The following is a 24,537-nucleotide window of genomic DNA, read 5'->3' as shown; positions in this document are numbered from 1 at the left end:
TTGGTTTGGTACCTGACTTTGGTATGCTGCAGTTATGTGTCAGTTATTTGTTTCTGCTCGCACAACTCAGCTTCTCTGGGTTAGAAATTTCAAGCCCTATCCATTAGACCAGTGTTGCTCAAACTACGGCTTGCGGCATAGACGCTAAATTTCAATTCAGCCCGAGGTATGCTTCAGCCCAAGCACCACTGCATTGGACTAACTGGAGATCCAACATCTGTCAAATACGAAAACACATCCGCGAAACCAGAAACAGTTATCCATAACCTTCCCCTCCTTAATTATCAAACCCCGTCACACAAATTATCAGAACAATCCACAAAACAAGACTCTGTGTTCAGCAGCTACCATCAACCTTCTTGCATCTTTGCATGCCGGCCCACATGCTGCCCAACATCAACGTGATGTGACGTAGCTCAACTATTTTCGAATAACATCCCCTTGGCTTTTCAAACCTTTTCCAATTCTAATTCCAACTTTTTACCAATGAACAACAGTCAATAGCTTTGTCAATAGTTTTACATGATGTTCACTTTTCCATGACAAGGAAATAATTTGAAGTCAAAGTTCAATAGAATTCTATAAGCCGCACTGCACCAAAACGTCAAGCAAGTGAATGAATGAATATAAATAATGTATATGAGAGAAACTAGACAAAGTAAGACAAAATGCCTAAATTCATAGGGCAATGCCTGTTTTAACACTCCAAATGTTTTGACTCTTCATCCAGCTGACTTTTCCCATTGGTGCAGAGGTTTCCGGGTCGATGTGAGTTCCCACAAATCCAAACAAAAACATACCTTAAGGATTTGTTTACCTCTCAAAAATTCCAGTTTTCATGACACAACACATGGCCATCCACAATGAACCCAAACCTTGAAGTCACTATTTTCTCTTCTTAGTCACGTTTTCTGTCTGTGCATTATACTCATTTGATAGGAGCCACGTGTGTCACTCTCCGAACTTATCCTTCATTCGAACTACACACTGCTTTTCATAATATTGCTGACCCCTTCGGTGAACGGTGTAAAATTTATTAATCATAGACGTCAACTCCTTTCAACACTAGATACAGTACACGTTCGATAACTACAACATGTTTACGATTCACTTACCGAATGAAATTCGATAACTGCAACAACTGACAGACGTCACATAGCTGTTAGTTGCTGCAGACGAAAAACATCGCATTGCAACAAAATTGCATGCAAAAAAGCATCGCATCGCTGTTGACATTTCGTTTTGACGGATAGCGGTGCAATAACTGCAAAATTGTTGCACTTAGCAGACTTGCAGTTAAAAAGCATTGCAGTTAAAGCGTTTGCACCGAGCGAACGTCTACTGTACTTTATTTTTCAGCCAACTTCTCAAATACGCAATTCAATGACGCACAAAGTCCAACCAAATTTTCTCATTCCAATCCCAACCATCCGCGTACAGATAGCTAGCCAACCTTCAACAACCAAGCTTCAGCAACCCTTAGTATAATCAACAATCCATTCTTGAATCCAGCATCCGGGTCAGTAAACAAAACATGTCTCGCTTTCCCTTCCACTCCATGCACAAACCATCAAACATCACACGTTAGCTTGGTGTAATTGTGACAACTGTTGCATCAAATCCATCGAACTACGAAAACCCTGTTCTCCTCTACCAAGACAGAATCAGTGGATCAATGAAGCAAACTTTTCTAGTAGTCACCCCGTGTAAACAAAGGCGCCAGCGTATATGGGCATTGACACATTGTGACAGCAGTGGAGTTACGTCAAACACACAAGGCTACAGTGGCACTTTCTGTTCGCTTCATAGCGGCCATTTTAGTTATTTTAGTGATCCATTATATACATGTATTACCCATTACAAGTACTTTCAAACCATGGAATACAATGGCTCACGCCCGCACGTCTCTCGCAAGAACTATCAGGCGATAATACGATTTACTTCTAGTGCTCTCAAAGTCTCAAGTGCAACTTGGAATCTCTAAGTTAGACCAATCTTCCTAGAGGCATCCTCAAACCATGGAAACACTACACTGCCTTCAAACACAACATGCAAGGCATCGCCTCTCCATCATTCAGCCAATCATCACACTGTTCCCAATCAATGGATCCACTAATATACCCTGGTGTTCTTCAAGATGTAATGGAATCACTTCCCAATTCTCAAACACCCTACCTGAAGGAAGGAGCTTCTAAAGTAAATTACTTTATTTCCATGCGCCCCTCAGTAATGGAAATGTTACCATGTTGTGGTTACAGGAACTGCCAAAACCACTACCAACTACTATTGTGTATTCAACGCACCCTTAAGTCATGACAACACAACACCTCGATGTCACCTGATTTCAGGAATTTACGGATCCTTTTCCGGACGCCCCCAAGCCATGGAATCACTACCTTGCTCCCAAGCACCCTTGCAGGGACTTTCAAGGTTATTCTCTTTGATCGGCAACCCGCAACGATCAAATGTTCCTTTCGACCGGCAACCCGCCACGGCCTCGATTATAACCGGCACCCGCAACGGTTAAATTCCTTTCGACCGGCACCCGCCACGGTCTCAATTGTCCGTTCAACCGGCACCCGCAACGGTTGAATTTCCTTCGACCGGCACCCGCCACGGTCTTTGTTCTTTTTAACTGGCACCCGCAACAGTTAAATTTGCTTCGACCGGCACCCGCCACGGTCTCATGTGTTCTTTTAACCGGCACCCGCCACGGTTAAAATTTTCTTCAACCGGCAACCCGCCACGGTTGAAAAAATGTTCAGATAAATACCGATTGTACCACGCGCATTCGCAATTCTCCACTGAAATATCATACAAGCACGCTCTCTCACTGAGCTGTCCAAAATTATCCATTAACACCTGCCGAATTGTTGCACCGTTTCTCCCCCCATCATCACAACACCAAGCAACCTACCAGCAATCCATCTGAAAACAAACACGTTCAAAGGGCCAAAAACATTCACCGTAACGAGGCCTTCCATCCCATCCTCGTCGCCAATTGTAGGGTCCACTTCCGGAAGCAACTCTCGCAACGGCAAACTCCAGCTCTCCAGTTCAGAAGCTTTCTCCGGTCGTTCGGATTCACCAGACTTCCCACAGGTTCGCTGTCCGTCGTCCGCCGACGCTCCACTTTATCGCAACTGTCACTCTACACACTCATTCGTAACTGCTCAATTCGCATCATCTACACACTCAATGTAAACATAGAGAGTGCATGCCAGTACAAACCCTACACTGAGCACTACCCATCGGCGACTCTCGGCTATCGTGCTGATAGCGTCATGAATCTTATCCACGGCAGAAAGCGGCCTACCAATTTTCGGTGGCATCCTGCAGGATTAGCACGGAGAAAACCAACACGCATTGCGTGGCAAGGCGGTTTCATGCCATTTTCTTCCTGAAATCGTTACTTTATCAAACGGTCCTTATCAGGATCACCAAAAAATGATTCTTCAAGAGTTGTAAATCAGATAATTTTACTCCATCAATCGAGAAAAGTGTGGTTCACCCGAAAAATGAATGATTGAATTCCGGCCACTAATGGTTCCACCCAGAATTCAGCAACGCATTACCCTATCAGAACTATTTTCCGTAAAACATTGTTTAACTCTAACAATTTTCGAATTAAAATGATCTAAATCATCCAATATTTTGTTTACTTTAATGCTTAATGAAATTTTTTTCCATTTCTGGGTTGATTAATCGTTTGAAGCGTCAGAAGCAGGCGGGGCGGGCCATGCAAATGAAATATTCTGGAAAGCCAGCCGAATGGGAGGAGCTGCATCTGCTAATCTAGGGGTATAAAAGCTGTTCCCTCTGATTTCTTTCTGGATTCCGCCAGACTGAAAAAATGTCGAATGTCGGGTTAAAGTCGGGTCAATTTTTATCGAATGTTGGGCCACTGTTGGACCAACATCGATCAACTATTGGGTCTATGTTAGGTTTGGTGGCTAAAATCAAAATAGGCGAATGATAGGTTGATGTCGGGTTTGACGTCATCAACTATGGTAAAAGCTTTAAACCTACAACACCACAAATTTATGCTTCCTAGCTGGGGCTCAATTGAATGATGTGCCTCGACTGAGGCTGGAGCTGAAAATTAGTAAAAGCTCGAGATCAGTCTTACCCAACCAATCACAATCAAGCATAGTTCTGTGAGGCGACACGACGAAACTTATATAAGTGGTGCACACACTCATTTCGATCATTTCATCGGCACACACAGCAGCGGACGGACAGCACCGAGCGGCAGCAAGATCCCAAAAAAGATCCGCTTCAACGGATGAGCAAGCGGGTGGCACCGCCCTCTGTCCAATGAAGCCTCGATTCTTTTCGGATCAATCGGTGGTGGCGGCATGGGTGGCAATGAATTATACCAAAATGGTTCTTTTAAGGTTGAAGGATTCGTCATTGACATAATCGTCATCATTGAAAGTTCGAAAGCAGTTTTCTCATTCTAAACTGAAATTTCTGCAGTGAAAATAAGTTCACTGTACTCCAATCTTCAGCCGCAATACAGTGAATACATTTTCACTGCGGAAATTTCAGCTTTGTACGAGAAAACTGCTTTCGAATTTTCAATGATGACGATTATTTCAATGACGAATCCTTCAACTTTAAGGGCCCCAAAGCTTCCGAAAGAGTTATTTGGAGCATTATTCAATTATTTCTAAAAATTCAACTAATTCTAATTTTTAGTTTACTTTATCGATAAAGTTTAATTTTTATACTAAATATTCTAAATTCCAAATTTACTGTCAATGTCATTCCAATCGAGTAGGATACCTGTCAAATGCGCTTAAAGGCATTGCTCGGCAGCATCATCGTCATGATACGGGAATCATCATTACCAGCAACAATCGCCAGATTTCGAGTCTTTAGCATATAGTGATTTTACTCTGGCCGTTATTTTTGCTGAATAGATACACGTTTACTTCATCTGTGAGCCCCAAATTCTTTATTATGCGTTAAAAATTAGTCCTACGTCAACATTGCGGTTATGTCTCAGACATTACACACTCCTACACTGAAATAAATTTTGTTGTTGTTTCCACCGAATCCATGGTAAAATTAAGAACTGTACCAACAATTTTCAACCGAATGCAAAATTCTGTTAATTGTACTGAAACATTGTCAATATTACCATGCGTGAAGTACCATTGACTAAAAACATTCTTGATGTTACTATTTTGACATCGTATTTTTGACCATGTTTATCTAAGACGCGCAACATTCAAGTCTACATGGTCGAAATTACAATGCCCAAATAGTAGAACCAAGAATGTTTTTAGTCAACAGTAATACACGCATGGTAATATTGACAATGTTTCAGTACAATTAACAGAATTTTGCATTCGGTTGAAAATTGTTGGTACAGTTCTTAATTCTACCATGGATTCGGTGGAAACGACAACAAAATTTATTTCAGTGTAGTTTTTATGTGGGAATGGTAGAACTTTTGATTCCCTCGGTCGCACGTACATTAGTTTTGCATTTTGTTCCACCATTTCCGTGAAAAATGAGATCCGGCTTGTGCAAGTGAGGAGTTGAGGTTAGAATTGTAGGATATTCTAGGTTAGATTTGCTGTCCACTTCGCCTGAACGATTTTCAGACCCAGAAATATCGTACTTCTAATTAGTTTTCAATGCCGTAAAAAATACTGTTATGCTCAGAATAAACAGTTATACCTTCGGATCACACTCATTTACTCATAAATCTCAATCTGACTGTAAAAATAATGAATTTCTTTCCAATGTTTTAAAACCCCGATCGAATTTGACATTGCTTTCGGGAAGCATCATCACGACGACGACAACACTCCCAAGCGGTCGAATCGTCGTTTTGGGGGCGAATATAATAATAACTACGTGTTAAACACAATCAGATGTCCAGAGATAAGCCGGTCAGCTTCAGCGGAACAGTGAAACAATGCCATCGTATCACAGATGTTTGTTGATCAGCATGTGCGAATCAAAGCTACTACACTGACGGAGTTTGTGGAAACAAAGATGCTGTTTTTTTAAGTGTGATAGATGTATCCTGTTTAGATTTTGTTGTTTTATGTAACATAATTTGCTATTTTTTGTACGTGTGTTTCCGTCGGACGGTAGTTTGTGCAACATTATGTATTTTTTTTTTATCTTTCGTGGCCGGTGAAGTTTATTTTTAATACGTTTTGTGTTCCCGGTTTATTTTTTCTACGTACTATTTTTGTGTAGTCGGACACCTGACACTTTTGTATTATTTTTTAAGTAGCAATAATTTGTGTGATCATTATTTTTACCAGTCATTAATGACAAATGATTTTTGTTTTGAGTGTGTTTAAGTTTTTTTCTAGCTTTGAAATATGACAATTTTTTTTTTTGTTTCTGGGGGAGGAGATCCTGTTAGAAATTTAAGTAGTTTATCAACTTTGTGGAAAAAAAATGTTTATATGTTTCACAATAAAAACGTGCAAATAATTGAATGACCATAAGTTTATAAAAGTATGTTTCATAGCATACCAAGCACTATATAATCAAAATGATTATGTTAATCAATCAGAATCAAAACTTTTCGAATACTATATATTTCTACTTAAGGGTAGAGGAGTTGTAGTGGTGGAACAGAATACACATATCGAATAAGTGAGACTTTCGTCTCACTGTGAGAACTGTAAATCATAGGTGGTACTCCGATACTCAATCGGATCGAGATAAATAAAGGAGAACCTTATATGTAGTCAGTACTCTACACAAGACGTATTTTATTATCATCCGTGTTGCGACGCCGCAACCTTTTTTGAACCGGTCAAAAATATGAACCCGTCTAGTCACAACATAACTGCAGCATGACAGTTCTCGTGCAGATGTAGTGGTAGAGTGAAGGGATATGAAATCTGCGATTAGATGAATTCGGAAAAAGGTAAATAAAAGACGAAGTGCAATTTCGCCATCGCAGAAGAATCAAAGTTGATCAAAGTTAAAGTCAGTAGTTTTGATGTGATTGATTTATTTGAGTTGGATTCAATTACAGACTAATTTGAATCCGGTAAGAGCTGGTAGTGCTGTGAAAATTACTGAGACAAAAACAGTAAGTTGAAATCTGCATATAGAAGAAAATGTAGTTGTTAGGTGCAATTTAGTTATACTGGACATTTCTCTCTAGTCGCGCAAGCATCGGTATCTGGTGAGTCCTGCAACGAGGATATCTACCGAAAACCTACCGTGCCAGTGGATTACATTGTAAGTAGACGGGAACAGAGAAATTATGTGTGAAATTGATAAATAATTGTACATATTTGTGATCCCATAATAGCTCTCACACAGCGGACACCGACTAGGGTAACGGTCCCAAGTATTGTCCAACTAAGTTGTAAAATTCAGAAAAGAAGTCGTGGCAGAGGAAATCACTTAATTGTGAGCAGTGTAAGATAAGTTTTTGTAAGAAAATGTTTAATAATTGCTTTTAATAAATTACAGTTTAAGCATTGCTGAAAACCAGTCGGCTGCTCTAAGAATTTCGGTTTCCCTCTCGGGAACAATCCGGAAAATGGACTTTTTCCCGTTTATAACAACCATGATACGCGGTACTGACTCCCTCTTTATTAAACTTATCACTTAAATACTAGTTTACATTATTCACCTCTCTCTCATTTTCTTCTCTCACGCTTTGTTTTTGAAGAGACAAAAACAATTGTAAGTGGAATTTTGCGCGTGACCGTGAAATAAACTTTTGTTTGTTTTGGTCAGCACAAACCATTGCTCTTGAAGTGGCTCGAAAAATATATGCAAAGAAGTGTTACATAAGGGACATTGTGACGACTCGTGATGGATGTAAGTAAGTCGGGTCGTCACACACTCCCAAGCGGTCGAATCGTCGTTTTGGGGGCGAATAAAAGAAACATTCCTATTGTGCTAAATTTTGAGCAAAATATACGTTTTATGATGTTTATCGTCATTTGTAACGTCATGTAGGTATAACGGTCATTTTCAAGAAAAGCAACCCAAGTTGAGCTTACTTGCAAATCATCATCATATCATCATTAAAATTTTATTGTTTTAGCCTTAGTTTATCCATTTGCTACAATACTTGGGATAAATACTCAAAATTTAACCTTATTGGTTCTATGGTAGTTGCGACTGGAACTTGGTGTTAACTTTTATGTTCGGCTATCTCAGTCATACACTTAATTAGACGTTATATGTTTATTTTACCCGACGTTTCGGCCATTGGGTGTGGCCTTTTTCAAGGGAAAAATGGTTTCCCTTGAAAAAGGCGAAGACGAGAAACCATTTTTCCCTTGAAAAAGGCCACACCCAATGGCCGAAACGTCGGGTAAAATAAACATATAACGTCTAATTAAGTGTATGACTGAGATAGCCGAACATAAAAGTTAACTTATTGGTTCTATTTAGCTACAGTAGAAAGACAAACTTTTCGTACATTTTACTTGCGTGCCAGAACAAATGGATTTCAGGAAACGGAAGTGTACTGCTATAGCTATATATATAGGGTATTGGTTCCCTTAATAAACATGTCCCATTTTCATCCTACGAAAAACAAAGGATTGATGCGCTGTTTGTTTTGTTTCTTATTTTTGTATTTTTTGTTAGAAGTGAGCACCCATGAAAACAAAAAAACGGAATCAATCGGTGCCGTAATCGCTTGTTCTCGAATAGGATGAATATGGGAGCGTGAGATTACTGATGGTACACATACTCTATATAGCCTATAGGCTTATAAAAACCAAAAGAAAATTACATTATTCTAAACCGTATGCTTTATTTAATCAGTATTATGTGACCCTTCAATACATGCATTCATTTTGAAAATATGAATCACGAATGTGAAATTAAATTATATTTTCGAAATTTGTAATTTGTATGAAAACTTAAAGGACACGGTGTATCGTAAATCCAACCCAGTCTCTGAGGGGATACCTTGTAGTGTGCATATAGGCCAAGCATACATTTTGGCGCAGTTCACAGTAACCGTATCAACTATGAACGAATAATCCGCTTCGCCTACATGTCTACAATTTGTGTCGTGTGCTAAAAGTTGAATCGCAGCAAAAGCGAATCGTGTGAAAACCGGTTGATAAGTCGACGACACCACGTGCTCGGTTCACACATTCTATTTCCAGTAAGTAGGATGATGGGTAGGATGAAATCGTTGAAGAACTCTTTCTGAAAATGATAGCGATTGTCAAGATGATGGAACCAACATCCTCATTAGTATTTTATAACGTAGGCGTATGTTTTAGAATGGTACAGCCGGCAACTTGACGATGAATAATTTACAGGGCGCCTTCTAAAACTACGTAGACTCAAAAGAATGGAGGAGGGCTTACCAAAGCTTACGGCCCATACGAAATTTATCGTTTAATAGATAAAAGTCTACTTGGGGGAGGGAAGTCTGAAATGACCAAGATTGAGTCTACGTTGTTTATGGACAATGCCACAAGTCTAGGGCGTACTGACTGAATCCTGTGTGAAATGGTGGTACTAGTAGATTAGCTCTGAACTTAACTAAATTATTTTTCAGCACATGGTGTGACGTTGTAAAAAGTTGGAAACATTAGCTGGAGGTTATCAAAAAGCCAAAACTGTAAAATGTTAAAAGTGATTATTGGGTTTCTCATTAATGTTTAGACTACTGTGATAATTTGAGAATCCACTGAATCATCATTTCCCAGCGAAATTTCACACTAATCAAGCTTATTTTGTTTACCTGTTGTGCATCCGACGCCCCTGTCTTGAACTCAACCGAACTTGTGCATGCCAGCCGCTGCGAAGTCGTGTGCGAAATTCGACTGTGATGATAATGAATTTCGGCCGAGTCTAAATGGGTGCAAATGTTGCAGTATATTCAAATTCTTTTGTGTTCCCATTCTTTTTGCCTTTCTCGTACACCAAGGTGTACCGAAAGGCTATATGTTCACTCCAAAAACGAAAATTTGATAGAGCCCCCGGAGGGGTCAAGTGTTATATACCAATCGACTCAGCTCGACGAGTTGAGATGATGTCTGTGTGTATGTATGTGTGTGTGTGTGTGTGTGTGTGTGTGTGTGTGTGTGTGTGTGTGTGTGTATGTATGTGTGTGTGTGTGTATGTGTACAAAAAGGTCACCTCATTTTTAGATAGTAAATATCAACTGATTTCAACGATCGATGGTTCATTCGACGCGGTATATTGCCCCATTGTTTCCTATTGAAAATGGTTCAGATCGGTCCAGCCGTTCCGGAGTTATGGCCATTTAGGTGTTCCGGACCGGTACCCCAGGAAGGGGCCAGATATGAAAATGCAACAAACCCATGCATGCGACCCATCAAACCACTGCATTTTCGATTATCTGATGAAAGGGAAGTAGGAAAATGGTCTCAGACTATATCTGAACCGGTAGTGTTTCGGAACCGGTTCCGGGTGTCCCGCCGGAAGTGGCCAAATATAAAAGTGAACTAAACCCATGCATGCGACACATCAAACAGCGGCTTTTTCGATAACCTGATGAACGGTAAGCAGGAGAATAGTTTCAGACCATATCTGAACCGGTTGTGTTCCAGAATCGGTTCCAGGTGTCCCGCCGGAAGTGGCCAACTAAAAAAGTGAACCAAACCCATGCATGCGACACATCAAAGAGCGGCTTTTTCGATAACCAAATGAACGGTAAGCAGAAAAATAGTTTCAGCCCATATCTGAACCGGTTGTGTTCCGGAACCGGTTCCAGGTTTCCCGCCGGAAGTGGCCAACTAAAAAAGTGAACCAAACCCATGCATGCGACACATCAAACAGCGGCTTTTTCGATAACCAAATGAGCGGTAAGCAGTAAAATAGTTTCAGCCCATATCTGAACCGGTTGTGTTCCGGAACCGGTTCCAGGTTTCCCGCCGGAAGTGGCCAAATATAAAAGTGAACCAAACCCATGCATGCGACACATCAAAGAGCGGCTTTTTCGATAACCAAATGAACGGTAAGCAGTAAAATAGTTTCAGCCCATATCTGAACCGGTTGTGTTCCGGAACCGGTTCCAGGTTTCCCGCCGGAAGTGGCCAATTAAAAAAGTGAACTATACCCAGGCATGCGACACATCAAAGAGCGGCTTTTTCGATAACCAGATGAACGGTAAGCAGTAAGTTAGTTTCAGTCCATATCTGAACCGGTTGTGTTCCTGAACTGGTTCCAAGTGTTCCGCCGGAAGTGGCCAACTATAAAAGTGTACCAAACCCATGCATGCGACGCATCAAAGAGCGACTTTTTTGAACCAGATGAACGGTAAGCAGGACTACATCTGAACCGGTTGTGTTCCGGAACCGGTTCCAGGTGTCCCAATTAAAAAAGTGAACCGAACCCAGACATGCGACACACCAAATATCGGCTTTATCGATAATCAGATTAACGGTAAGCAGGAAAATAGTTTCAGCCCATATCTGAATCGCCAATATAGTAAACTGACGAAGTTGAAGGGATGAATCCTGCTGAATGCTTCTGATGATGACCGAAGAATAGTAGGTCGAAACGCTTAATGCTAAACAAGCTGTATATCACCGATAACCACCAATCAATCCTCTAAATAACATATCTGAACCGGTTGTGTTCCGGAACCGTTTCCAGATGTCTAGCCGGAAGTGGCCAGTTTTAAAAGTGAACCAAACCCATGCATGCGAAATATCAAATCATCAAAAATGTTCGATAACCAGATAAACGGGCAGCGGGAAAATAGTCTTTGACCAAGCTCTGACCACACCAAAGATTACCGGCAGTGTTGCAGAATCAGGATTAGGTGCATCGCCGAAATTACAACAAAACAAAATCGATGCAAGCGATACATATGCGCACAAGAACAAAATTTTGATAAAAATTCATGCGATCTTGCAAATCACACCATTTTCCTGAGGCGTTATTATACAGTAGGATGAATCAACGTTGTATGGGAAAATTTTAATTTTATAGCACTTAAATTACTGCGCACAATTTTGATGCAACTGGTTGAGCCATCGCGCTCTGTAACACGGTTAAAATTTGAATGGGTTTTATTATGGGAAATTTTACTTGCTTGCACTTTTTTTTGTCAAATTTTACATGAATCTCCAGTGCTAGTAAAGGTGGTCAAGCAGTCAACTGAGAGGTTTAATATTTTTTTGCAATCTCTCATCGTAATAGGCTGTTTTCCCTCACGCAAATATGACAGGAAAAGGCTTACTTTCCCACACCAAATTAGCAGTGCGATAATGGTTCATTACAGCACTGATTTGCGTTGCGTAATGAACCACTACAGCACTGTTTTCAGTTTTGATCAACTTCTTGATGATGGTAATGGGAGCAAAAAGTTTTCTGCAAAATGGGGCTGACAAAATCAGGTCCTTACTGTACTTGAGGCAAGATTTGAGGATAATTTTAAACAAAACTTTTTCATCAAACTCCATTCTGATGTTCATAGCCATGTTTAAGAAAGTGTGATCATAGCAGGTTATGCTGTGTAGTTCTCAGAAATTTTTAAACCTGCATCCAGAAAGGTTTAAACATTTCTGAGAACTACACAGCATAACCTGCTATGATCACACTTTCAAACATGGCTATGAACATCAGAATGGAGTTTGATGAAAAAGTTTTGTTTAAAATTATCCTCAAATCTTGCCTCAAGTACAGTAAGGACCTGATTTTGTCAGCCCCATTATGCAAAAAACTTTTTGCTCCCATTACCATATGGTCACATTTTATGCAATTTATTAATTTTTATCATCAAACTACTGCTGAGATGCAGAACATAGAGGGATAAAAAGTATGAAAAACTGTTTCAGTCTTTGAAAAGAGTAAAAAATGTGAAAAAGAGGATGACAAAATCGGGTCACTTATGTGGTAATTTATGAAATTGCAAATAACGTTGCACGAAACTCGGTGCAGAACTCGATTTTTACAGCACTCATCGTAATTATCCAACACAGCAAGCCTCGTTGGATAAATGTATGACTTGTGCTGTAAAAATCCTCATTCTGCACTTTGTAGCGTAAACTACTATTTCAGCTCTGCTTATACGTTTAACATAATACATAACATAGGAATATGAGCCATCAATAAGTTTCCAAATTCGATTATGGCTTTAATAAGGTTCTTGCTTTTCTGAACAAGGCTGACACAAATTTCGATTTTCTCTTAAGTCCAGAGGGGCCCCCCCTTCGAAATTTTGGATCGGAATTCAACATTTTGAGGAAGGACACAAATGAATAAACAAATAAATTTTTAAATTTTAAGGTGTAGAGTCCTCCAGAAAATTTCTTACCAAACCCGATGAGTTAATCGGTTTTGCTTAGTTGTTTGAGTATTTTTTTCATCAAGTAAATTTATTATTTATCAACTCCACCCCCTCATTGACGAACGAGCACTGTGACAAAAGAAGAAAATGATATTTGTTCCGTTCTAGAGTATTTTTAGAATTCAGGAACACTTCGGCTTATGGCGACGGAAATATCTTAGAGTACATATTCGACGAGAAAGGCGCTATCACCACTAGGTGGATTAATCTGGGTTTTTATCTGTATTAACCCTTTGGAACCGGATAATTTCGCCATTGCTGCCGCAACCTCGCTGACTTCGAATACGTTTGTTATGCTCGGTTTCATCACCGGAGTCATATTGACTCCTCTGGCCCTAAACGGATAACGAGATGGCGAAACTGGAAGCATTTTCTCATTTTTTGGTTTTTGATTTTTTATTAAATAACGATGCAATATTTTCAAAATCGGTTTTCGTACACATGTGGAGTATGGATCAAGGTATCTTCTGAATTTTTTGTGGTGGAAAATGTTTTTCGTTTTTGCAAAAACCATTTTTGAACAAAATTTCAAAAAAAAAATGGTTTCTGCAAAAATGGAAAACATTTTTCACTTCAAAAAAATTTAGAAGATACCTTGAACCATACTCTACATGTGTACGAAAATCGGTTTTGTAAATATTGCTTCGTTATTTAATAAAAAACCCAAATTAATCCACCTAGAGGTGATAGTGCCTTTCTCGTCGTATATGTTCTCACGATCTTTCCGTCGACGTAAGTCAAAGTGTTCCTGAATCCTGATATTTTTTAAGAAAAGCAAGCATTTTATCAAAGCCATCATTGAATTGACTTAAAACTTATTGATGGCACATACTCCGACGTTGTGTTCAGCGTAAAAACAGAGCTGAATAATATCAGATTTCTCAGTTGACTGCTTGAGTACCTTCACTAACATTGGGAGCTGATCAATATCAAGACGATACTAACAAGCTAAGATATAACTTTTTACACATTCACAGATCACTATGCGGTCTTCGATAAAGTTTTTTTTTTTGCACATTCTAGGTTATATTTTATTGACCGTTAAAAACAAGAACGTAGTGAGTATAGTGGAACGTCTGTTTGTATGTGGGTTTAATATGTCAAGATTTTGTTCTCTTACACATATTTATCGCTTGCATTGATTTTATTTACTCTAATTTGGTATGAGCCTATTTTCTAGCTAACCGTTCCTCGGGTTATTAAAAAAGCCGTGATGTGATGTGTCGCATGGTACATTTGGTTACTTTCCGGAACAGGTTCCGGAGCACCACCGGGTCTCCCAAATATAGTCTGAGGCAATATCATTGCTAACGTACATCAGGTTACCTAAAAAGACCACGATTTGATTTATCTTATGCATGGGTACAAATCACTTTTACATTTGACCACTTCCAGTGGGACACCCAGAACTAGTTTCGGGACACTACCGGTTGTCTAAAATATGGTCTGAGGCTATGTTCTTACGAATCGATCATCGTGTTATCAAAAAAGGGTCTCCAGTTGGCCTAGTGGTTGAGGCTATGAATCGCCAATCCGGAAACGGCGGGTTTGATTCCCGTTCCGGTCGGGAACATTTTCTCGACTTCCTGAGCATAGTGTATCACTGAACTTGCCTCACAATATACAAATTCATGCAATGGCGGTCAAAGAAAACCCTTCAATTATTAACTGTGGAAGTGCTCTAAAGAACACTAAGTAGAAGAGAGGCAGGCCAAGTTCCAATGCGAACGTTGAGCTATAAAGAAGAAGAAGAAGTTATCAAAAAAGCTGCTATTTGATGTACTGTCAAACCCCGCGTATTCATCACTCTTTAATAAGACACTTTTTAACTTGTACCCCGCTCATTCGAAATTTGTTGAACTAAAAAAATGATCAAATGTCTCAGTGTAATACACTGTAAATACGAATGATACGATATTGTGATGTTACTTACACCCGCAGCGGCTCCTCGTGCAGCTGCTACTTCCGAAAGTTCTAATTTGGTGCATTCCGACACCTGATCCGTTTGGTGATCAACCGCAGTGAACCTCGGAAGCCAACAATCGTAAAATGTACAAGCTATCAATTCGTACCACCACAATATCTGTTAGATTTGTGTTCAAAAACAAATCATACAATCTAAACAAAACAAAAATAGAGTTAGTTTATCGAATTGAAAGTTTACACAGGTAATTTGGCAGCAATCATTGTCGAATCAGCGTGGTTTTATGGTACGACACACATGGATTTGATTCAATTTCACATTTACAACTTTCGGTTCACATTTTACCACTTACCGATTGTCCCTGATGTGGTCTTAGACTAGTTTCATGCAAATTATTAATCAGTTCTCCTAAAAAGTCGCAAATTGATGTAATGCATGTATGGGTTTGGTTCATTCGTGCATTTCGCCAGTTCCGGCGAGGCACTCGAATCTGGTTCCGGAACACTACTGACTTGAGACTATTTTCTTGCTGACCGTTCTTCGCGTTATCGAAGAAGCCGTTATTTAGTGTGCTGCGTGTATGCGTTTGGTTTTTTTTTCTACATTTGACCACTTCCGTCGGGGCATCTGGAACCGGTTTCGGCACACTTTGATTTTTTTTTGTTAACCGTTCATCAGCTTACCTAAAAAGTCATTAAATGTGTCGAATTTATGGGTTTGGTTCTCCTTTACATTTGACCACTTCCGATGGGGCAACCGTAATCGGTTGCGGAACACTACCGGTTGTCCCCAATATGGCCGGAAACTTTTTTTTGTTAAATCAAGATGCCTTAAAATCCGCGATTTGATGTGTCGCTTGCATGGGTTTGGTTCCCTTTTATATTTGGCCATTTCCGGCGGGACACCCGGAACCGGTTCTGGATCACAACCGATCCAGATATGTTCTGAAAATATTTTCCTGCTTACTGTTCATCAGGATATCAAAAAAGCCACTATTTGATATGTCCCTTGCATGGGTTTAATTAACTTTTATACTATGCCACCTCCGGCGGAACATCTGGAACCGGTTCCGATATGGTCTGAGAATGCTTTCCTGCTAACTGTTCATCAGGTTATCGAAAAAGCTGTGGTTTGATATGTCACATGCATGGTTTTATTTCAATTTTATATTTGGCCACTTCCGACGGGACACCCGAAACCGGTTCCAGGACACAACCGGTTCAGATATGGTCTGAGAATATTATCCTGCTTACTGTTCATCAGGATATCAAAAAAGACACTATTTGATATGTCGCATGCATCGGTTTGGTTAACTTTAATACTTGGCCACTTCCGGCGGGACATTTGCAACCGGTTCCGGAACACTACCGGTTCCGATATGGTCTGAGAATGTTTTCCTGCTTACTGTTCACCACGTTATCGAAAAAGCCGCGGTTTGATATGTCGCATGCATGGGTTTAGTTCACTTTTATGTTCGGTCACTTCCGGCGGGACACCCGGAACCGGTTCCGGGACACTACCGGTTCAGATATGGTCTGAGACTATTTTTCTGCTTACCATTCATCAAGCTATCGAAAATGCCGTAGTTTGATGTGCCGCATGGATGGGTTTGTAGCGTTTTCATATCTGGCCCCTTCCTGGGGTACCGGTTCGGAACACCTAAATGGCCATAAATCCGGAACGGCTGGACCGATCTGAACCATTTTCAATAGGAAACAATGGGACCAGATTCCGCGTCAAATGAACCGTCGGTCAATAAAATCGGTTGAGGTTTACTGCCAACAAGTGATGTGAGTTTTTTTGTACACACACATACACACACACACACACACATACACACACACACATACACACACACACACATACACACACACAGACATCACCTCAATTCGTCGAGCTGAGTCGATTGGTATATAAGACTTGACCCCTCCGGAGGCTCTATCAAATTTTCGTTTTTGGAGTGAACATATCGTCGGTTTCCTGCAATAGGGGCACAACTCAAAATTTGTCATTTTTGAGATTTTGATGGCAAATGATGAAAAACTATGTAAAATTTCATCTCACAAAGACCCGTTCCAAAATTCGTTGTGAAACACGAGATTTGGGCATTTTCACCAATTTTCCGCAGTAAGGGCACAACTCAAAATCAGTCAACTTTTTCAATAGTCGTTGAAAAATAGTTGTCAAAAATTTATGAAACAGATAGTCCTTCAGCCCCTTTCAATGATACAACAATCAAAATTTGTTTATTTTTGTCAAATGATGAGAAAAATAATTGAATTTGCAGGAGGTGCTTCATGATTGCCAATTTTCAAACGCTCATTCTGAAAATTCACATTTTTTGAGTTGTGCCCTTATTGCAGGAAACCGACGATATAGCCTTTCGGTACACCTTGGTGTACGAGAAAGGCAAAAATCAAAAATCAAAAAAATGATGAAATGCTTCCAGTTTCGCCATAAGTTTGTCGGAAGTGCATCTTGAATCTCAGGTCAAGTCAGAAACAGATTTCTTCAGATTTTTTATCCAAGGATCTTTACAAACATTTTATGCCTCTTTGAGAGCGATTTCGAAATGCAAGGAAATCACTCAAAGGGGCTTTTCCCTCTTTCAAAATTATAAGTTAAATAAACAACAACTTTACAGACATTCTTCCATAAATTCGCTAAGCAAGCTCTCCTGAGATTCCCTGAGGAATTGCTTCAGGGATTCCTCATGGGGTTTCTTCAGGAACTATTATAGGAATTTCTCCCTCTACGAACTGTTTTGAGGAATCCTTCAGAATTTACTAAGGAATTTCAGCGATTTCTTCAGTACCTGGGATATCTTCAGAATCTTCTCGTGGAGTTTCCTCCTAGGATTTCTACAGGAATTCTTTCTGTGATTCCTTCAGGAATTTCTCAAGGTATTCCTACACGAATTTTTCCAGAATTCCTAGGGAAATTCCTGCAGGGATTCCTCTAAAAACTGCTGCAGGGATTCGTTCAGGATTTCCTCTGGAAATTCCTCCAGGGAATCTTCCCGGAATTCCTCCTAAAAGTGCTACAGTGATTTTTCTAGGAAATACTCCAGGAATTTCTCCAGGGATTTCTCTAGGGATTCCTGAAGGAATTTATGTACGGCCTCCAGGAATTCCTGTAGAGATTGGTCAAGGAATTTCTCTACACAGGGCATGTATCTCTACAGGCATGTCTCCAGCAATTTCTCCAGGCATTCCTTGAGGTATCAGGAATACCTTCAAGAATTCCACCAGGACTTACCCCAACAACTCCCTCGGGAATTCCTCCAGGAATTCCTTCAGAAGTTCCTGCAGGAGTTGATCCAGGAATTCCTTTTGAAATTACTACGTCAATTTTCCCCAAGAATTAATCCCCGAATTTATCCAGGAATTATTCCAGATGTTTCTCCAGGAGTTTTTGCTGAAGTTCCTCCAAGAGTTCCTCTAAGCATTCCTCGAAGAATTCCACCAAGAATTCCTTCAGGAATTTTTCCAGGAAATCCTCCATGGATTCCTTCAGAAATTATTTCAGGAATTGTACCAGGAATTTTCCAGGGATTCCTCCAGGAATTCTTCCAGGGTTTCCTCCAGGAGTTTCTCCTCTAAGGAATCTAATTCAAATAATTCCTTTAGGGATTTCTTCATGAATTCTTCCTGGGATTCCGCCAGGAATTTGTCCAGAAGTTCTTCCAGGAATTCCTTCTAAGGTTCCTCCAGAAGTTGCTTCATGGAATCCTCCAGGAATTCCTCCAGTAATTTTTCCAAGAATTCCCCCAGAGATTCTCCAAGAATTTCTCCGGAAACTTCTCTAAGGTTTCTTCCAGGAAAAACTCTAAAGAGATTTCTTCAGAAATTTCCCCAGGGATCCCTCCCAGAATTTCCCTAGGGAATCCTGCAGAATTTATTCAGGAATACCTTCAGGAATTCCTCCATGGATTTATCCAGGAATGCCTCCAGGGCATTCACTAGGAATTCATCTAGGGATTTCTCTGGGAATTCTTTCAGAAGTCCCTTCCAGAATTTCTCAAAAGATTCCAACAGGAATTCATCCAGGGTTTGTTCCAGGCATCCAGGAATTTCTGCGATGCCTCCAGGAAATCCTCCAGTTACTCTTTCAGAAAATCCTCCAGGGATTCCTCCAAAAATTCCTCTAGCGATTTATTCAGGAATTCCTTCAGATATCGTTCAGAAATTCCTCCAACAATTTCTCCAGGGATTCATCCAAGAATTCCTCTAGAACTTATCAGGGGCTCATTCATGATTTCCTCTAGCATTTGCTCCAGGAATTCATCCAGGGATTCCTTCAGGATTTCCTCCAGGTATTCCGGCAGGAATTTCTTTAGGAATTCATCCAGGGGTTGCCCCGGGAATTCTTTCATAGGTCCCTCCCAGAATTCCTCTAGAGATTCTACCAGGAATTCATCTAGGAATTAAACCAGGGATTGCTCCACGCAAGCATTCGTCCAAGAATTTCTGCGATGCTTCCAGGAAATCCTCCAGTTATACCATTAGAAACTCCTCCAGGGATTCCTCCGATAATTCCTCTAGCGATTTATCCAGAAACTCCTTCAGGTATATTTTCAAAAATCCTTCCAACAGTTTTTTTCCAGGGATTCCGCCAGGAATTTGTCCAGAAGCTCCTCCAGGATTACCTCCAGAGATTCCTCTAGGAGTTGCTTCAGGGGTTTCTACAGGAATTTTTCCAGGAACTCTAAGGATTCCTCCAGGAATTCATCCAGGGATTGCTCCAGGTATACTTTCATAAATTCCTCTAGGTATTCCTACAGAGCTAACTCCAGGTATACCTGCAGAAATTCCTCTAGGTATTTTCCAGGAGCTCTTTCAGGGATTGCTCCAGATATTTTTGAAGCGATTCCTTCAGAAATTCCTCTCGAGATCTTTTCAAAATTTACATAAATCCGTCCATCATCTTTTCTGGTGATACCCCCAAAAATTTTTTCCAAGACTACCTGAAAAAAAAAAACTCGAATAAATTCAATATCTCAGCTCGGAGTGGATGGATTCGAATAATTTTTTGACACAAACTGTAAAAATCCCTATAGTTTCAGATAAGGAGGGTTTCGTTCGCCGCACTATGCTGGAAATCAGTGTGTTGATCTCGTTTTACCCCGCTCTCTCTTTCTCACACATTTTTGAGAAAATCCTCATCTATTCCCACCTGACGTTCAAATTCAATACCTTTTTTAACTCGTATTTGTGTAAAAACTTCCACAGTATCAGCAATTTGACATAGGGTTGGTCTTGCTCTTATTGTTTGCGTTCCACTTCGGGCGGCGATGCATGTAAAATTTTAAAGAAAAAGGGGATGTAGGGGTAATTTGGTAATATTTCAATTTTTAAGGCCGTGTGGTGAGCCAAACCAGCTCCATTCGATACTACGGAAGTTTTTACACAAACCCAAATTAAATAAATTATTTAATTATACATACAGGGGATGGCCAAAATGTTTGGGATAGGCAACTTTTTTTCTCCCACAAAAAAAATCAACATGCTGTAACTTTTCATAGAGTGCATCAAAAATTCTCAAATTTTGACTGTTTGTCAACCTATTATATGTGCATCATTGGTAAAAATTTGGGCTCGATTGATTAATTTTTCGCGAAGTTATAACCGTTCGGGTAAAACACTATTATTTAGACAACTAATTTTTGAACTGTCATATCTCGGAAACCAGTGAACCGAATTGAATGAATTTTTTAACGTTTATCAACAATATATTGATACTTAATACGACGTTATAAAATGTTATATTTTCTCACGGCGAATTAAGTTATATCGGATTGCAATTTTTACCCATATAGAGGGAAATAAGTCAAATTTACAATACCATACAAAAATTACTAAATGTGTTCTTCCTTCAATCTAAATAGGCTCTAATATATCTGATTAGAGATAACTTGAGAACAGAAGTGGAAAATCTTTGGATATCAACACTTAAATTTATTGACATTGATGTGAAAAAATTACATTTTTTCGAGAAAAATCCAAAAAGTGTCGATCCATGATAACTTTTTTCGACGTTTAAAAAGTACCTATGTTGTAATAGTTTGTAAAGCATTTACATATTGTTAGTGTACGTACAAAATTTCATTCAATTCGGTTCACTGGTTTTCGAGATATGACACCTCAAAAATGAGTTGTTTGAAAAATAGTGTTTTACGCAAACGGTTCTAACTTTGCGAAAAATTAATCAATCGAGCCCAAATTTGTACCAATGATGCACACATAATAGGTTGACAAACAGTCAAAATTTGAGATTTTTTGATGCGCTCTATGAAAAGTTATAGCTTGTTGAACTTTTTTGTGACAGAAAAAAAAGTTGCCTATCCCAAACATTTTGGCCATCCCCTGTATACACATTATTCGCAAGTAGCGGTCATTTCAAAGTAATATTTTAGTAGTTATTGTGTTGGTAGGCTTATGCGCATTTAATTTTACCGTGAATATTGGGGTTGCAGAAGCATAAAATTAATGCGATTCGAAAATAGTGAATATTATCATCTTGGAATGAAATAAATCAACTTGTTAATTTAGTAAAACTATCTCGCATCACAAGAAAACTTAGCTGAAAGAGATTATTTATGTGGGCATGTTATGGAAATGGCGGCAAACTATCAATTCATTGCTTATTTGAGCAAAATTAACTATTTTCAATTCACGTCAGCTAATTTTTCAATATGGCGATGACCATAATTAGCGAAAATAAAACGAAAGCAATTTTACTTTTATGATGACCGCAATAAACCTAGCAGTGTCGTAGCTTCTTCTTTTTCACCAACAGATGTTGTTACTAATCGAACGGATCGCCATCTGTTGAGAGTTTTTTTAGTTTTATTGTGGTAATAATAAATGCCAGAAGGTTTACATATCGAAGAATTTTGTTTGCTCTTGAAATCTGGCTTTATGGATATCTTCAAGTATACTATAAAGCATTTCATTAATGGTTTTCATAAAAGTAGTCATAAAACTGTAAGTTTTAATTATTGCTGTAATTAAACCGTAATAAAATCAATCAAATCCATTTCATTAATGGTTTTCATAAAAGTAGTCATAAAACTGTAAGTTTTAATTATTGCTGTAATTAAACCGTAATAAAATCAAACAAAACCAATCAGTAATGCAATTGTTACTTGGGTTATCCAGTTGTTATTCTTTTCTGTTCTGTTATGCTATGCATGTTTAGAGGCTTCTTAGCTTATATCTGATGGCAATGTCTCCACTTCTGTTTTGAACCAGTTTTTAAAACCGTCTAAAATCGATGATAATGCATTAGTATTGTGAATGTTTTCAATGTAGTAACAATATTGTTTAGTCGCAGTAAACACGTTGAATGCCATATAAATATTATCGTTTCCAATGGAAAACGAAGTTGACACATTGACAGTTGACCATTTGGTGGTAATGGCGGATGGACCACTTAGCAAACCATTTCCAAAAACTGCACCGCGAAGCAAAAGACCTGAGGCAGATTTTGTTTTGGTTATGCATACCTGATTCAGCGTGTTTATGCATAATTCAGAGTGGCGTAGGTTTCTATATTGACCTATTCTGAAATTTTCGACGCATATTTTATAATCTTATACAATCTCTGGTACAAAATATGTATATGAGATAATTGAAATTGGATGCCAAAAGTCCTTGAAGGTTTACAACATTTCAATTTCTTCTTCTTCGTCTTTTTCTTCTCCTTCATGGCGTAACGTCCTCATAATATAAGGAACCCGAATCCGTCAGTCTCATCATGTTCAAGCTGTATACTCATGCCTTTACAGCTGTTGCTACAAGGACACTCATTACACGTCGTAACCTCCATCAAATTCCGTTCTAACAAAGTTTGCTACATAAAAGCTTCTGAATCTAACGCTTGTGGAAGAATGCACTTTTAAACTCTTATGCAGCAAAAATGTTAGTTGGAATTAAACTCTATTCGACTATAAATGTAACTCTGAATAATTTCTGGTGAAATTATCCAAATTCTCTTCTGGAAAAATGTTCACACCACTTGAAAAGAGACTCGACTAGAGACTCGAATTCCTACATTGACGAACTTCATCATTGCCTTCATTCTTCGGTCTAACCATACCAAATAATTCAAAATTTACAAATAAATAAAGATCATTACAAATCAAATGAAAATCTGATTTGAGAATATTAAGTGGAGTTAAATTAATAAGGTACTAATATTCAAACAAATAATTCCTTATTTATTTGAAATCATAAGAGAAAGAAAAACAGAAATATTAATCAAATCAGAAATGCAGAAATTGGTGATCGAAAACATAACGATTAACGAGGCACAAACATGCCATTAGACAAAGGCTAATGTAACAACTTGGTAACCAATATGACAAAACATATGCAATCTAACCAAATGAACACTTACTAGAATTATGAAATGCTTCATGATGTTTATTTCTGCATCTGGTAAAAGAGTCCAATCTTCACTGCAACAATTTCACACTTAACACAAAATTCCCACAAGGCTACCTCCTTTCATCAGAAAAAGGATTCACTTGCAGAAAACCGATCCGCGCACACCGCTCAGCCCGAAACGCACCAGAAAACTAAAATCCACCAAAAACCTTGCCAATATTTGAAGCCCTGAGCGTGGCGACGGGTATGCAGCCGAAAAGCCGGTATCCATTAAAATACAAACACACTTGTTTGCAGGTGCTCCTCCTCGCCTGGCCAGACAGACCCGGCCCGGCCGTACACTGCGAGATATTAGCGAAGTTCTCGCGGCGGCGAAAAGATCGGTGACGACGCAACACTCGCTGATAATTTATGCATTTCCCGAAAAATGTTCCAGACTCCACGAATCATATTATGTACCTATGTGCTTAGGAGGAGTCCCGCACGGTAACGTGAATTCTGGATAAGGGGTTTACAGTCAGGTAGCAAGTAGTGCGAAGCACGGTTGGTGGGGTTGTAAATCAACTAATTTGCTTGTAAATTTGATGGTGTTTGGGAGAGTCTAGTTAATTTGAATTTCACGATTCCTACACCCTAAACAAGAAATCCTAGCAATGATTAAAATATGATGATGATACACCTAGACGTGTAAGTGGAATACCTGTAAGTAACTAAGCAAAAGGAACAGTGCTTAATCTGTGATATGATGTTCTTATCTATTTCTGTTGTATAACGGAAATATGAGTTGTTACCTAAAGGTCCCATTAGACATGACAAATATTTGACCAAACAAGCCCAACAAATGACCAACACAACGTGAATCATAGCAACCTTGGATGAATGTCGGGCTTCAATGACAAATATTTGTCATAACGACAAACAGTCTAATG

The 24,537-nt window shown here is 39.2% G+C and overlaps 1 protein-coding gene across 1 annotated transcript in view; it reads right to left on the bottom strand.

Moving 5' to 3' along the window:
* LOC115266850 (uncharacterized) overlaps positions 1 to 23,811 on the bottom strand; it is a 57,126-nt gene extending 33,315 nt beyond the window's left edge. The window contains exon 1 of the mRNA XM_062842838.1: positions 23,619 to 23,811. Within this exon, the coding sequence (XP_062698822.1) occupies positions 23,619 to 23,639 (21 nt within the window). The 5' untranslated portion in view covers positions 23,640 to 23,811. The remainder of the gene's footprint in view (positions 1 to 23,618) is intronic.
* Positions 23,812 to 24,537: the final 726 nt, after the last annotated feature.

This window comes from Aedes albopictus, chromosome 3, assembly GCF_035046485.1.
Source record: "Aedes albopictus strain Foshan chromosome 3, AalbF5, whole genome shotgun sequence".
Taxonomy (NCBI): Eukaryota; Metazoa; Arthropoda; class Insecta; order Diptera; family Culicidae; genus Aedes; species Aedes albopictus.
Note: the sequence above shows the minus strand (reverse complement) of the source record. Positions and strands in the feature narration are given on the sequence as shown.